This window comes from Piliocolobus tephrosceles, chromosome 4, assembly GCF_002776525.5.
Source record: "Piliocolobus tephrosceles isolate RC106 chromosome 4, ASM277652v3, whole genome shotgun sequence".
NCBI classification, from domain to species: Eukaryota; Metazoa; Chordata; class Mammalia; order Primates; family Cercopithecidae; genus Piliocolobus; species Piliocolobus tephrosceles.
Genome location: NC_045437.1, coordinates 114,102,149 through 114,118,218, shown reverse-complemented (window position 1 = coordinate 114,118,218; position 16,070 = coordinate 114,102,149). Strand labels below are relative to the sequence as shown.

The window sequence follows — 16,070 nt, the reverse complement described above, 5'->3', positions numbered from 1 at the left end:
TCGAGACCATCCTGGCTAACACGGTGAAACCCCGTCTCTACTAAAAAATACAAAAAACTAGCCGGGCGAGGTGGCGGGTTCCTGTAGTCCCAGCTACTTGGGAGGCTGAGGCAGGAGAATGGCGGGAACCCAGGAGGCGGAGCTTGCAGTGAGCTGAGATGTGGCCACTGCACTCCAGCCTGGGCGACAGAGTGAGACTCCGTCTCAAAAATAAATAAATAAATAAATAAATAAATAAATAACATACATGGAGATAATTTTTTGCAATTTGTGATGGTTTCCTTAGATTAAAATTTAAATTCCTGAAAGTACAGTTTCTGGGTGAGATAATATAAGTATATGTTTAAGACTTTTGATTTGTAATGCCAACTTGCCCTCAAGAAAGTTAAACAAACTTAAATTTATGGAAAGCTTTTAATAACATGGGGACATGCTTGTTACATATTAGAAAAATGCAGAATCAGGCCGGGCATGTTGGCTCATACCTGTAATCCCAGCACTTCGGGAGGCTGAGGTAAGATCGCTCGAACTCAGGAGTTTGAGGTCAGCCCGGGCAACATGGTGAAACCCCATCTCTACAAAAAATACAAAAATTAGCTAGGCGTGGTGGCACACGCCTGTAAGCTGAGGTGGCAGGATTGCTTTAGCCTAAGAGATTGAGGCTGCAGTGAGTCATGATCGCTCCACTGCACTCTAGCCTGGGTGACAGAGCAACACCCTGTCTCCAAAAAAAAAAAGAAAAATGCAAGATCAAAACCCTATAAATATAGTGTTATTTTAACTGTGTAAAAAAATGTATAGAAGAGGAAACTTTCTGAGGTAACTGAAATGTTCTTTCTTGATTGGAGTGGTGATTATGTGGTTACATTTATCAAAATTCATTGAATTGTACATTAAGATCTGTGCATTTCATTGCATGTAAATTTTGTCTTAATTTTTAAAGAAAGTATAAAGCAAGAATGTTTTATCTGTTCAACTATTTTGCCTGGCTAAATATTTTGGCTAAGAGAAAACAGAAATTTGTTGGAGAGAAAATAGGAGCTATGCCAAGTGTTATATAGTGTTTTATCTTTGATTAGGGAATCTCTGAATCACTCTGAAAACTACATTTTCAGATCTGCTACAATGTGTATATGGATGTATCTGTGTGTGTTTTGGTTTTATGAGATCAGTACAAAAATGCAGTAACCCAAAATGGTATTTACTTGTAAAATATGATGTTGATCCCTTCATAATAACAGTACTGTGTTACATTTGTTAGAATTAGGGGAAAATTTTTATTTTAAAAGAGGAGAGGAAAACTTGCTGTTTTCTTTTCTGCCAAATTAAACTGAGATAAAAGGTGGTTTATTCAGATTCTGCCATGCTCTGCTTTTGGAATCTCTTATGGCAGTGTGAAATAGTCATCTGCTAAGAATATCAACGTTTTTACACACACACACACACACGCATAACGCATGCACACACACACACAGAAAATTTCAGTATAAGAAAACACAGAACTTGTGAGAGTGCTGTTTTTCTTCTCTTGCTTTTGATCTATTCACAGGGAAGAAAGAAACCAGACCCAAGTGCTGAGACAACAGCAGGATGAGGCCTACCTGGCCTCTCTTAGGGCTGACCAGGAGAAAGAAAGAAAGAAACGGGAGGAGCGGGAGCGTAAGCGGCGGAAGGAGGAGGAGGTGCAACAACAAAAGTTGGCAGAGGAGAGACGGCGGCGGGTAATGGACCTGTGGCTTTACTCCCTGTGGTTCCCAAACTGCCGAGACTTTGCCATCTTGGTCTTAAGTGTAAAAGGAATAAATGATAGCCACCTTAAACAGACTAAGAGAAAAAAAAAGGAAAAAGGAAAGAATAGAACATATTGTGATTATGGGTGATTTAAATTTTTCATACCATTTACATACTCATTCTTTTTTAAATAAAAATTTTAAAAAAGGCTGGGCGCGGTGGCTCAAGCCTGTAATCCCAGCACTTTGGGAGGCCGAGACGGGCGGATCACGAGGTCAGGAGATCGAGACCATCCTGGCTAACATGGTGAAACCCCGTCTCTACTAAAAAATACAAAAAACTAGCCGGGCGAGGTAGCGGGCGCCTGTAGTCCCAGCTACTCGGGAGGCTGAGGCAGGAGAATGGCATAAACTCAGGAGGCGGAGCTTGCAGTGAGCTGAGATCCGGCCACTGCACTCCAGCCTGGGTGACAGAGCGAGACTCCGTCTCAAAAAAAAAAATAAAAAAATAAAAAAAAGAGACAGGCTTTGCTGTGTTGGCCAGCCTGCTCTCGAACTCCTGACCTCACGTGATCTGCCTGTCTTGGCCTTCCAAAGTGCTGGGATTACAGGCGTGAGCCACCATACCTGGCCCTAAATATTCATTCTTAATACCAGTATTAGCTAATTTGGCATTTTACTCATTATCTTTTTGTTTTTGTTTTGTTTTGTTGTTGTTGTTTTTGTTCCCTAGCAATGTATTTTTTTTTTTTTTTTAAGAGATGGGGTCTCACTGTGTTGCCCGGGTTGGAGTGCAGTGGCTATTCACTAGTGCAGTCATGGCACACTACACCCTGAAACTCCTGGGCTCAAGCAGTCCTGCTGTGGCCTCTCAAGTAGCTAGAACTACAGGCACATACCATGGCACCCTGCTCCCTTTCCCCTTTTTCTCAAATAAATACCTAGACATAATAAATAATACATGAGATGCAATTGTACTTTACATTTAGGTTGTTTTTGACTATTCCCAAGAAGTTTTTCGTAGAATACTTAAACATTAATTTTTCTTCTGACGACTGCATAATAAAGCTACATGGTCATTGTATTTATTTCTTGAGCCGTAGCCTCACCTTTGCTTTGTGTCTCTGCAGAATTTACAGGAGGAAAAGGAAAGGAAGTTGGAATGCCTGCCCCCTGAACCTTCCCCTGATGACCCTGAAAGTGTCAAGATCATCTTCAAATTGCCCAATGATTCTCGAGTAGAGAGACGATTCCACTTTTCACAGTCTCTAACAGTAAGGACCACCTAAGTTCTGTGAAGTGTATGTAGCATCTGGGCTATAGATTTGGAGCTTTTACTGACTGTTGAGAGTGGTGTTGGTGTGTCTGCTGCTCTGATGAACAGGGAATAGAGAGAGAGATGGGTGTGCCATCAGTGGACACCAGGAACAGTACTGCAGAGTGAACTGCTGTAGGCTCCTTCAGTTCTAGCTTCCAACTCAAAGCAATGTTTAAGTTTTTGTTTAATTATGTTTGGGCTCTGCTAAGAAAAAAAGATACCTTACATAAGTCCCTCAAAAGACTTGTGTGTTTGAAGATGGGAGGCTCTTCTATGCTGTCTTCCTGGATTGGCTTCAGAATCCCGCCAGACCCCTGCTCTGTAGAAAAAGCTCTGTCTCCAGTTACCTAAAAGCACTGGAATGACATACCTGAATATAAGTGCACTTGCAGTTTGGATGCAGTTGTCTTTCTCTTTCTACTCATTTTCTGAGGCCCCATTTTCTGAGGCTACTTTGTATATATGATAGCCATGTAATAGTGTTTGTCATTTCCACGTGGAAGTCCTTAAAAACAGAAACTCAGTCTCACAGCATGAGGATCAAATTTTCATTCTTACAGGGTTACTAAGTGTTACTTAATTTCTTTTTTTTTTTGGCTGGAGTGCAGTGGCCTGATCTCAGCTCACTGCAAGCTCCGCCTCCCGGGTTCCCGCCATTCTCCTGCCTGAGCCTCCTGAGTAGCTGGGACTACAGGCGCCCACCACCTCACCCGGCTAGATTTTTGTATTTTTTTAGTAGAGACGGGGTTTTACCGTGTTAGCCAGGATGGTCTCGATCTCCTGACCTCGTGATCCGCCCATCTCGGCCTCCCAAAGTGCTGGGATTACAGGCTTGAGCCACCGCGCCCGGCCGTGTTACTTAATTTCTAAGCCTCAATTTCTTCATCTGTAAAATGGGTTTAATAATAGGCATGGCATGGCACAGTGCTCATGCCTGTAATCCCAGCACTTTGGGAGGCCAAGGTGAGTGGATCATTTGAGGTCAAGAGTTTGAGACCAGCCTGGCCAACATGGTGAAACCTCGCCTTTACTAAAATTACAAAAATTAGCTGGGCGTGGTGGCACACGCCTATAGTCCCAGCTACTCAGGAGACTGAGGCAGAAGAATCACTTGAACCTGGGAGGCGGAGGTTGCAGTGAGCCAAGATCGTGCCACTGCACTCCAGCCCGGGTGACAGAGAGAGACCCTGTCAATAATAATAATAATAATAATAATAATAATAATAGGCACTCCCTAGTAGGATTGTTGTTAGGATTAAATTCTCAACATTGTGCCTGGCTCCTAGTAAGCACTTAAATACTCACTACTATTTTTGGTATTTGTAACCAAAAGAAAATTTGTTTATATTGAGAGTCAGTATGTCACCTTTCCAAATTTATAGCTGTAGTAGATTCTGCAGTTTTCCTGATCACTCAAAATAATCAAAGGTAAACCTCATAATTAAAAGAGGATACACTGTAGTCAGGTGAGGCTGGGTAGTACATTCATTGCTTCTGTTTGTTTAACTGGACAACATTGGGCAAGTTGCAAAACTTACAGGGCTTCAGATTTCCCATTAGTGAACTGGAACTATAATCTGCCCTCTGATAAGTTTAAACTGCAGATAGGTGTGTCATACACTGAGCTAGATACTCTAGGGATCATTTAGATGAGTGAGACATGGTTTTGGAATTCATGGAGCTTACTGGTCAGTACAGAATGTAAGACTCAGAGAACTAATACAGAATTAAAGTTATGAAACATTCTGGTAAGAGAGAAGCAAATGGCTTCCTTGTTTTATTTCTCTCTCATTTATGCATCTATTTATATTAGGGGAAGTGCTCATGTCTCTAACTTTGTTTGTTTTGAGACAGAGTTTCGCCTTGTCACCCTAGCTGGAGCACAATGGCACTATCCCAGCTCACTGCAACCTCTGCCTCTTGGGCTCAAGCAATTCTCCTGCCTCAGCCTCCCAAGTAGGCACCCACCACCATGCCTGGCTAATTTTTGTATTTTTTTTTTTTTTTTTTTAGTAGAGATGGGGTTTCACCATGTTGGTCAGGCTGGTCTCAAACTCCTGACCTCAAGTGATCCACCCGCCTCGGCCTCCCAAAGTGCTGGGATTACAGGTGTGAGCCACTGCATTCAGCCCCATGTCTCTAACTTTGGATTTTTAAATTGAGATAACATGGATGTGCCTCACACAGTATCCACCATGTAGTAGGTGGTTAATTAGTGTTAATTTCCTTCCCCTGGTGTCCCGTTCTTAACTATGGGTTTGTATATGTAGTTTAGCTTTCATGTTCACTAGCAATTTTGCTATTGTACACACAAACTCCATGGAATTTCTACCCCAAAAATTCTGATAGATAAAACTATATATGAAAAACCTAGGCCAGGTGCCGTAGCTCACGCCTATAATCCCAGCACTTTGGGAGGCCAAGGCGGACGGATTACCTGAGGTCAGGAGTTCAAGACCAGCCTTACCAAAATGGAGAAACCCTGTCTCTACTAAAAATACAAAATTAGCAGGGCATGGTGGCGCATGCTTATAATCCCACCTACTTGGGAGGCTGAGGCAGGAGAATTGCTTGAACTTGGGAGGCAGAGGTTGCAGTGAGCCGAGATCATGCCATTGCACTCCAGCCTGGGCAACAAGTGTGAAACTCTGGCTCAAAAAAAAAAAAAAAGAATGAAAAACCTAACAAAAATTTACTCTCCTGAGAGTTTTGGAGGAAAAATTTGTTAGAACTGTGGAACACAATAGGCTTACGGCCAAGAGGGAACCAGCCATTCATTAACTATTTGATCCTTGAAGACTTTTAAATGGGTTCCTCACTAAAAGCTGTTTTTTTAAAAAGAGTATCATGGCCAACTGAGATGAGTCTAAGAGAAATGCTTGCTCATAAATGGGGCTTAGAGATGGAAAGAAGTGTAAAGTAGCAGTGTCCTGATAGTGCTGGCCTGGAATTTAACATTCACAGAGATAATTACATAAAACCTAATAATGCTGTAGTGTTTGTTAGTACCCTTAAAGACCTTGTATCGGCCGGGCGCGGTGGCTCACGCCTGTAATCCCAGCACTTTGGGAGGCCGAGGTGGGTGGATCACCTGGGTTCAGGAGTTTGAGACCAGCCTGGCCAACATGGTGAAACCCCATCTCTACTAAAAATACAAAAATTAGCCAGGCATGGTGGCACAGGCCTGTAATCCCAGCTATTCAGGATGCTGATGCTATAGAATCACTTGAACCCAGGAGGCGGAGGTTGCAATGAACAGAGATCGTGCCATTGCACTCCAGCCTGAGTGAAGAGAGCAAAATTCTGTCTCAAAAAAAAAAAAAAGGCCTTGTATCATCTTCCTGTGAACTTGGTCCTTTGTAAATAATCTCGAGGAGTGACAGATTTGTGGGTAATGCTCAGCTCTGGAAAGTAGTGAAATGCTAAGATAAAAGGGATACGCTGCAGAACAATTGCCAGGTCCCATGAGTGGTCATAAAAGAGGCAACTGACTTTGTTTTAAACAAATGTGTAAGAGATCCAAAGCCCAGAACTAATTTTTCTGTCCATTGCAAACCAAAAGGGACCTCTGGTAGTAATGTAATGTTTCCTGATGGTTATCAACCCTTTGCCATTAGTAAATAAAAAATGCCAGCCAGGTGTGGTGACTCATGCCTGTAATACCAGCACTTTGGGATGCCAAGGCAGGTGGATCACTTAAGGCCAGGAGTTCAAGACCAGCCTGGCCAACATGGTGAAACCCCATCTCTACTGAAAATACAAAAATTAGCCGGGCGTGGTGACATGCACCTGTAATCCCAGCTACTCCGGAGGCTGAGACAGGAGAATGGCTTGAACCTGGGAAGCGGAGGTTGCAGTGAGCCGAGATCGTGCTACTGTACTCCAGCCTGGACGACAGAGTGAGACTCCATCTCAAAAAAAAAAAGAAAAACAAAAGCCAGGTTTGTACCAGGTATTCTCAAGCAGTGATTAAAAAGGAATCAGTATTTTTTTGGCCGGGCGTGGTTGTTCACACCTGTAATCCCAGCACTTTGGGAGGCCAAGGTGGGTGGGTCACCTGAGCTCAGGAGTTCGAGACAAGCCTGATGAAACCCTGTCTCTGGCCAGGCTAGGTGGCCCATGCCAGTAGTCCCAGCACTTTGGGAGGCCAAGGTGGGTGGATCACGAGGTCAGGAGTTTGAGACCAGCCTGGCCAACATGGTGAAACCCCATCTCTACAAAAAATACAAAAATTAGCCAGGCATGGTGACACATGCCTGTAGTCCCAGCTGCTCAGGAGGCTGAGGCAGGAGAATCGCTAGAGCCCAGGAGGCAGAAGTTGCAGTGAGCCGAGATCCTCCCACTGCACTCCAGCCTGGGCAACAGAGCAAGAAAAAAAAAGTGGTTTTTTTTTTCACTCTTATATCAAAGCCATATTGGTTTCATACCAAGAATACTTGGTGTAAGTCTAATTGATGCATCTTAAGAAAGAGTGAATGTTAGTGGGAGTTGCAAAGAGAGAAGGAAACTGAAAATGAGTGAGGCTGATAGACTAAAATATGAGAAGTTTATAAAATCAGAAATGGATTAGATAAGAGGAACATGGATTTACTGTTTAAATTCTGGATTATAGCCCTTTAAAAATCCCTCAGGTGGGCAACATGGCAAGACTCTGTCTCTACAAAAATTTTTAAAAACTAACCAGGCATGGTGTTGCACATGTGTGATCCCACTTACTTGGGAGGCTGAGACAGGAAGATTGCTTGAACCTGAGAGGTCGAGGCTGCAGTGAGTCGTGTTTGCGCCACTGCACTCCAGCCTGGGTGACAGAGCGAGACCTGTCTGGGGGAAAAAAAAAAGTCCCTAAAGAGCTAAGTTTAAGAAATAAAGGGCTGCTTTACACAGAGGGAAATAAAACCCAGAGAATTCATCATTGTGAGAGGTGTATCAAAAAGAAAATAGGAATAGATTCCTCCCAAAATTGAAAAATAACTTGAATGACACGTTCGTCATCTTTGGGGTTGATCTGAAAGAGGCTGGCAGAATTGTTAGAAGTAGAATGCTAGATGGAGGGGCCACAGAGCAGACAGGGAGAGATGGCAGTGGCCTGTTCCACAGGCATCTCACACACAGTTTAAATTTTAGCATCATGGACTCTCCTGATACTGCCTCCCTTCTCACTAAGGATTTTACCTTGTCAGAGCCAGAGCAGGGTAAGGAGGGCATTCCCACAGAGAGGAGATTCATATGAGGTGCAACACGTTTCTTTTATTGTATTTTTTTGTCCATAGGTTATTGGGGAACAGGTGGTGTTTTGTTACATGAGTAAGTTATTTAGTGGGATTTGTGAGATTTTGGTGCACCCATCACCCAAGCAGTATACACTATACCCTATTTGTAGTCTTTTATCCCTCGCCCCTTCCCACTCTTCCCCCCAAGTCCCCAAAGTCCCTTGTATCATTCTTTTGCCTTTGCATCCTTATAGCTTAGCTCCCACATATCAGTGAGGACATACAATGTTTGGTTTTCCATTTCTAGTTACTTCACTTAGAATAATAGTGTCCACTTTCATCAAAGTCGCTGTGAATGCTGTTAATTCATTCCTTTTTATGACTGAGAAGTATTCCATCGTGTATATATATATACCACAGTTTCTTTATCCACACGTTGATTGATGGGCTTAAAACTGGATCCTTGGCTGGGTGCAGTGGCTCACGCCTGTAATCCCAGCACTTTAGGAGGCCGAGACAGGTGGATCACGAGGTCAGAAGATTGAGACCATCCTGACTAACACGGTGAAACCCCGTCTCTACTAAAAATACAAAACAAAGCCGGGCGTAGTGGCAGGTGCCTGTAGTCCTAGCTACTCGGGAGGCTGAGGCAGGAGAATGGTGTGAACCTGAGAGGCGGAGCTTGCAGTGAGCTGAGATCGTGCCACTGCACTCCAGCCTGGGGGACAGAAGTGAGACTCCGTCTCAAAAAAAAAAACAAAAACTGGATCCTTTTGCTATTATGTAAAAGATAATTGGCAAAACTTGAATAGGGTCTGAATAATAATATATTATATTATAGAAATAATGTGTCAGTTATATTTCCTGATTTTGAGAGCCAAGTTGTGGTTCCATAGAAGATTGTCCTGTGAGTCTGTGATCACCTCAGAATACTTGAGGCCATGTGTCTTACAGTTGGCACTTCACTCTCAACTGATTTAAAGAAAAAAATTCTGTATCCTATACTTCCAACTTTTCTGTAACTTTGTGATGATTTCTAAGTTAGCATTTTATCAGACATGTCACAGAAGAGACAGATGAATTCAGAGTAGGACTAGTGTTGGGCTTGTGTGATTTCTTTTAAAAGGGCTTCCCCATGCATATGCCGTGGGGAATGAAAAGATCTAGAATTCCAGTGTGATATGAATCTTTCATATAGAGTCATCCTGGGGAGAGTTGGGGGATATTTGACTTCAGAGTTGTGTGTGTGTGTGTGTGTATGTGTATGTGTGTTTCTCTTTTTCTCACCGCCCTTCTTCTATATGACCTCTGCAGGTAATCCACGACTTCTTATTCTCCTTGAAGGAAAGCCCTGAAAAGTTTCAGATTGAAGCCAATTTTCCCAGGCGAGTGCTGCCCTGCATCCCTTCAGAGGAGTGGCCCAATCCCCCTACACTACAGGAAGCCGGACTCAGCCACACAGAAGTTCTTTTTGTTCAGGACCTGACTGACGAATGACATTTTTTTCTTCCTCTCCCCTCCTACCCCAGTCCCTAAATGAAATAGGGAAAAAAGAAAACGACGACAACAAAACAAAAAAAAAGAGAGAGAGAGAGAAATTCATATTATTATTATTATTATAATACAATATTTTTTTTAAAAGACTGCTGCATCCTTAGGAAGGATCAGAAACCATGCTGCCCGCAAGAGTCACAGCCTGTGTGTGTGCGCGCAAGGTTGGCAACAAACGTACCCACTCAGCAAGCCCACCCTTCCTATGGCCTCTGCGCACGTACCTTCCAGTGAACAGAGACTCTTCACCTTCAACCCATCCATTGTCCCAGCTGGGAAGGGGACATTCCCACTAGTTCTCATTCATTCTTGCTTTTATGGAAAATAAAAGTGAAAAACCTCCATCAACCAGCTACTTGCAGCATCTCCTGAGGACTTGCTTCTCCTGCCTCTGGGGAAGAGAGGGAAGAGAAAGCAGAGAAGCAGAGATGTTCCTTGAACTGCCCACAATTTTTCAATAACTTTTGTTTCTGTTTTATAATGACCAAAGGAATGAGGCTGACATAGGTGTATTTTTTTTTTTCCTTTATTTGATAAAGAGCCAATTCTTTAAACCCATGAGTTTATGCCCTGGGCTCCTTAGCCCACAATAGTGTAATAAAAGTGCCCTGGGCTGGTTTGTGCTTATTTCTGCCATTGTCCCTCTCATGTTCCCAGAGAGGTCATTCTTTTTGTTTGGTCCAGCACTTGCTGTCCTTTCTTACCACCTGTGCACCCCACTTGGAGCAGTAGGAGGAAATCTGGGTTTGTGGCCCTGCAAAGGCTGTGTATGTAGATACACCTATGTATGTGGTGGAACTCATCTTTACACACAACTGCAGCTTTTCCTTGGAGTCTGTACCAGGTGGTGGTTATGGGGTCCGAACCAAAGGATAGCAGCTCTTCATTCCTCTTCTGACATGTGCATGCTGCTCCTCCCAGCCCTGGGCTTTCCTGAATTGCCAAGCCTGGTGCCTTTCCAAAGGACTAGCAGGGCCTGTGGTGGAGCCAGCAGAACCACAGGAGAATGCCCTGCCTGTCTCAGTGGAAGTGTATTATTGTTTTAAGGATAGAAAGCACCAGAGGCCTTGAAGGGAGCCAAGACAGAACTCCCAGCCTGTGTAATCTATTGGAAGGCACATTTTCGTTTCTGATGCAGCCACCTTCTGGAGGCAGCTTTTATCCTTTCTCTCTATTGCTCTGTTGAAGTAATAGGGTTTTTTTTTAACCTCTGGATATCTCGTCTGTGGTTCAGTTTATGGTAATGGGTACATGGGTCAGGCCATGTATTAACAGATGCCAGTGCGCTCTGACAAGTATTCCAAAGTGTTCTGTAGCTAGACTGGTGCAGGCTCGTACCACTGCAACCAACTGACGTTACTGTAGTTCCTAGTATGCTGTGAGGACGGGGGTTCAGCTCAACATAAAGCATAACTTGCTAGAGTTGTAGTCTGAAGGCTTTCTTGCTTAACTAAAACCTAAGGACCACTGTTTTTGGTAGCAATTATATGGTTACTATCCACTGCAGTCCTGAGTTGTTGGGGTAAATCCCACATGACAGAGTAAGGCACCCCACAGAAATTAACCTGGAGAGCCTGAGAAATTGCCAGTGGTCTTGGCGTAGCTGTCTAGAACACCATCTCTCGGAAAATTTAACTCTGTCCCTGGCTACCTGTTGTTCTTCCACTTGGTTTTCTGCTCTCCCAAGGCCAGACGAGTGGGACTCACCATCTGACTGTTGTCAATAAAATATATCTGGAATGAACAGCAGGATAACCCACATTCTCCACATGAGGATAACCTTACGTGCAACTTTCCTGCCGACAACCATACCGAAGAATTTTCCCACTGAAGTCAGAGCCTTCCTCCCCGTCTGGAATTCACAGCTTTTCCCTGGCAGCACACAGGAGGGTATTAAGAACGTTTGTGAGGCTGGGTACACTGTATCGGTATCTTGTCCACACCTCTTCGGGGAAGCTATGATTTTTTTTCCGTCATAATTCAGTCTCATCTTACTCTACAATGTGCACTTTATGCCTCTTGCCTTTTGATAACAGTGAAAGAAGTCAGCTGCCAGAATATTAAGAAGGGTCTCCTTTATGTCAGTACAACTGTAGGGGTGGCCTACCCATTTACTTCAGGTTTCAAGAGGCTTCACCAGAAGCACATGCCCCTGTCTAGTCCCATTTGAAACAGTTCTGCTTTACTGAGACCCTAGACCGGTCGTCTTGCTGACCCTAGTGCTGCTGCCTACATGCCATTTCCTTTTCTCCTAAGTCAAATACAGGCTGCACATTTTGTCACTTAATGCCAGTACAATCTGTGTCACTCCTAAGGACTTTTGGGATTTTGACGGGACCTGCAAGGGAGAAGACACTGAGAAGCCGATGATCTGCAAGCATTTGCTCTTGTTTCCACATCACCTCTGGGATATTTCAGCTGTTGTTTCCAAATGGCAAGGGATCAACTAAAAGCACTTGTTTCAAGTTTTGTTCCGCACTCCCAAGACTGAAGTTGTAGATTCAGCTGAATAGCCATGGGAAGTGACCAAGCAAAGACACCTGATTGGAGTCAGTTGAATATTTGTACCCTCAGTGGAGCCCTTCTGATCTTTTCTTCCACTTCTGCAGAATTTCCTCTAGCAAATACTTCGTTCTCCTTGCTTGCCTCCGCCATGATATTTGAATAAGAGATGGCCAGAGGATAACACTTAGCTTTTAAAAACTAAGCTAAAAAGAACCTAGAACCTTCAACTGAGCAGTTGTGAAAATTGCTAATGGTGCCAAGGCCAAGCAAAGAGTTTCAGAAAATGACTGAGAAGGAGCGATTACCTCCAGAATGCAAAATCAGTGGCATCATTATCCGGTGCTTGAACAAGGAGCTCCACTCTACAACTGGTTTTTTAGGACTTGTGAGGAACGCAGCAACGGAAATCCATCCACAAAGGATGCAGTGCCCCAACTTGTACTGCGCCTGAATAGTCATGTGATAATTTACTGAAGAAATCTAGTGTACTTTAAATTTTTTTCATAAAAGTTTACATTGTATTGTAGGTTAACATTAAATGTTTTATAACAAAAATTTCATAACACGCTGTGGGTCTTTCTGTGTAGGACAGATGTGGTAGATAATTTTCTGTGTCTGAAGGAGAGGTGGAAAAACACCGGGAAGGAACAGCATGGTGTGGCATTGCCAAGGAAGGGAGAGTCAAAGAGAAGGATGGAGTTAGGTCTTTTCTGTTGTATCCCTGTGGAAAAATAGCAACTTAGTATGATGGAGAGAGAGAGCAGACAGGCCTGGGTTCAGATTTGGGCTCTGGTTTGTCAGGTTTGCAACCTCGGACAATTTCTGTAGCTTCCGTGAACTTGAATTTTTCCAACTATAAATGAAGATAATGCCATTCACCTCAGAATAGGTTTATAGATTCAATCAAGTAAATGTATACAAGGCTCTTGATATAAAGATGTCATTAAGTGTTTCTTCTCCTTCTATGGGAGTGTATTTTGTGAGAATATTTTCTTGCAGTAACTTATTTTCTTAAGGAATTTGTTACTTCTGTTGGAACCAACTTGTGTCCTTGCAAAGGAGTAGCTAGAAAAAGCCTCTTCTGGCCGTGTGCAGTGGCTCAAGCCTGTAATCCCAGCACTTTGGGAGGCTGAGACGGGCGGATCACGAGGTCAGGAGATCGAGACCATCCCGGCTAACACGGTGAAACCCCATGTCTACTAAAAAAATACACAAAACTAGCCAGGCGAGGTGGCGGGCGCCTGTAGTCCCAGCTACTCGGGAGGCTGAGGCAGGACAATGGCGTGAACCTGGGAGGCGGCGCTTGCAGTGAGCTGAGATCTGGCCACTACACTCCAGCCCGGGCGGCAGAGCCGAGACTCCGTCTCAAAAAAAAAAAAAAAAAAGAGAAAAGTTTCTTCTGATCTTACAGATTCTGGATGATTGGCATTCTCCTAGGTATTTTTGCTCATGTTTTTATTTTTTATTTATTTGTTTTTTGAGACGGAGTCTTGCTCTGTCGCCCAGGCTGGAGTGCAGAGGCACAATCTCGGCTCACTGCAAGCTCCGCCTCCCGCGTTCACGCCATTCTCCTGCCTCAGCCTCCCGAGTAGCTGGGACTACAGGCTCCCGCCACCACACCCGGCTAAATTTTTTTGTATTTTTAGTGGAGACGGGGGTTTCACCATGTTAGCCAGGATGGTCTTGATCTCCTGACCTCGTGATCCGCCCACTTCGGCCTCCCAAAGTGCTGGGATTACCTGTGTAAACCACCGTGCCTGGCCACTTTTTTTTTTTTTTTTTTTTTTTTTTGATACAACCTCTCGCTCTGTTGCCCAGGCTGGAGTGCAGTGGCATGGTCTCAGCTCACTGCAACCTCCGCCTCCCGGTTTCAAGCGATTCTCCTGCCTCAGGTTCCTGACTAGCTGGGATTACAAGCACCCGCCACCACTCCTGGCTAATTTTTGTATTTTTAGTAGAGATGGGGTTTCACCATGTTGGCCAGGCTAGTCTCGAACTGCTGACTTCGTGATCTGCCCGCCTCAGCCTCCCAAAGTGCTGGAATTAAGGCATGAGCCACTGCACCCGGCCTCATGTTTTCATTTCTGAGAGGAAATTTAAGCCTCAGTTTTCTGCCTTTCTCCTGTGCAGATACTCAGTTTTGTGGATGCAGATTCTTGGTACCTTCAGAGTTGTCCCCCTGTTCCTAGCCAAAGATTTAGGGCCCTCATTTTTTTAATGTGCATTAAGTGTAAACTAGAACTCTATTGCTCAGTTTAATAAGTGTGCAAGAGTTTATTTACATAAGGTGAGAAGCCACTAAAACATTTCACAATTGATTTCGAAACTTAGATATAAGCTGGGCATGGTGGTTAACGACTGTAATCCTAGCACTTTGGGAGGCTGAGGCAGGCAGATCACCTGAGGTCAGGAGTTCCAGACCAGCCTAGCCAACATGGTGAAAGCCCGTCTCTACTAAAAAATAAAAAAAATTACCTGGGCGTGGTGACACATGCCTGTAGTCCCAGCTACTCAAGAGGCAATCGCTTGAACCCAGGAGGCAGAGGTTGCAGTGAGCCGAGATCTCACCACTGCACTCCAGCCTGGGCGACAGAGTGAGACTCTGTCTCAAAAAATTAAAAGAAACTTAAGTATAAAAGTTTTAGCTGGGCGTGGTAGTGCACGCCTATAATCCCAGCTACTTGGGAGGCTGAGGCAGGAGAATCACTTGAACCTAGGAGGCAGAGGTTGCAGTGAGCCAAGATTGCACCATTGTACTCCAGCCTGAGCAACAAGAGTGAAACTATCCCAAAAAAACCCCACAAAGTTTTGCTATCAAAGAACAGAATCAGAGGACTCAACACCCCAATGCCAGATTACACTTTTTTTTTTTTTTTTTGAGATGGAGTTTTTGCTCCATCGCCCAGGCTGGAGTGCAGTGGTACAATCTCGGCTCACTGCAACCTTTGCCTCCCGGATTCAAGCAATTCTCCTGCCTTATCCTCCCGAGTAGCTGGAATTACAGGCATGTGCCACCATGCCTGGCCAATTTTTGTATTTTTAGTAGAGATGGAGTTTCACCATTTGGCTAGGCTGGTTTCAATCCTCTGACCTCAAGTGATCTGCCTGCCTCAGCCTCCCAAAGTGCTGGGATTACAGGTATGAGCCACTGCACCCAGCCAACATTTGGTTTTAAATCCTGGCTCTGGCCATGACCATGTCCAAGTGACTGGCTTTAACTCCATAGACCTACTTTTCATCTGTAAAATAGGGTTGATTGTGGCGTTACTGTGAAGTTGAAATGAATTGCTGCTGCAGAACGCCTGGCACGTAGTAGGTGTTTGGAATACCTCCTGTTGCTGTTTTCAAAACAGTTGTAGCTTACTACTGAAGATTTACCCTAGAAGTGGCTGAGTGCCTGGCATTTTTTTTCTTCACACCTCTCTGGCGTGGCAGGCAGAGCTCCATGTGCACTTTTACCCTGATGGAGCCTTGGGCCCCCAGGGTCCCTCACACCTATGAGCTCGGCCACTGCACTGCTGAGCCCCTCCCAGTCTTCCTTCTGCCCTCCCCCGTCTGTCCTCGCTAACAGGGTGATGCCCCAAAACTCCCAGGTTCCTTCCCCTTTAACTGAAACCTGGTTTTCCCTTGAAGATGCCACTCGAAAAAACCCTTAAGCAAAGGCCGCTCATTTTCCCATGAATCTTGACACCAGGAGGCAGGATCTGCATTTCTTTCCTTTTTTTTTTTTTTTTTTTTTTTTTTTTTTGAGATGGA

General features: G+C 44.2%; 1 protein-coding gene across 1 annotated transcript in view; it reads left to right on the top strand.

Moving 5' to 3' along the window:
- FAF2 (Fas associated factor family member 2) overlaps positions 1–12,874 on the top strand; it is a 58,768-nt gene extending 45,894 nt beyond the window's left edge. Inside the window, exons 9-11 of the mRNA XM_023185103.1 lie at positions 1,550–1,721; positions 2,861–3,004; positions 9,573–12,874. Of these exons, the coding sequence (XP_023040871.1) occupies positions 1,550–1,721; positions 2,861–3,004; positions 9,573–9,755 (499 nt within the window). The 3' untranslated portion in view covers positions 9,756–12,874. The remainder of the gene's footprint in view (positions 1–1,549; positions 1,722–2,860; positions 3,005–9,572) is intronic.
- The last annotated feature ends 3,196 nt before the right edge of the window (positions 12,875–16,070 follow it).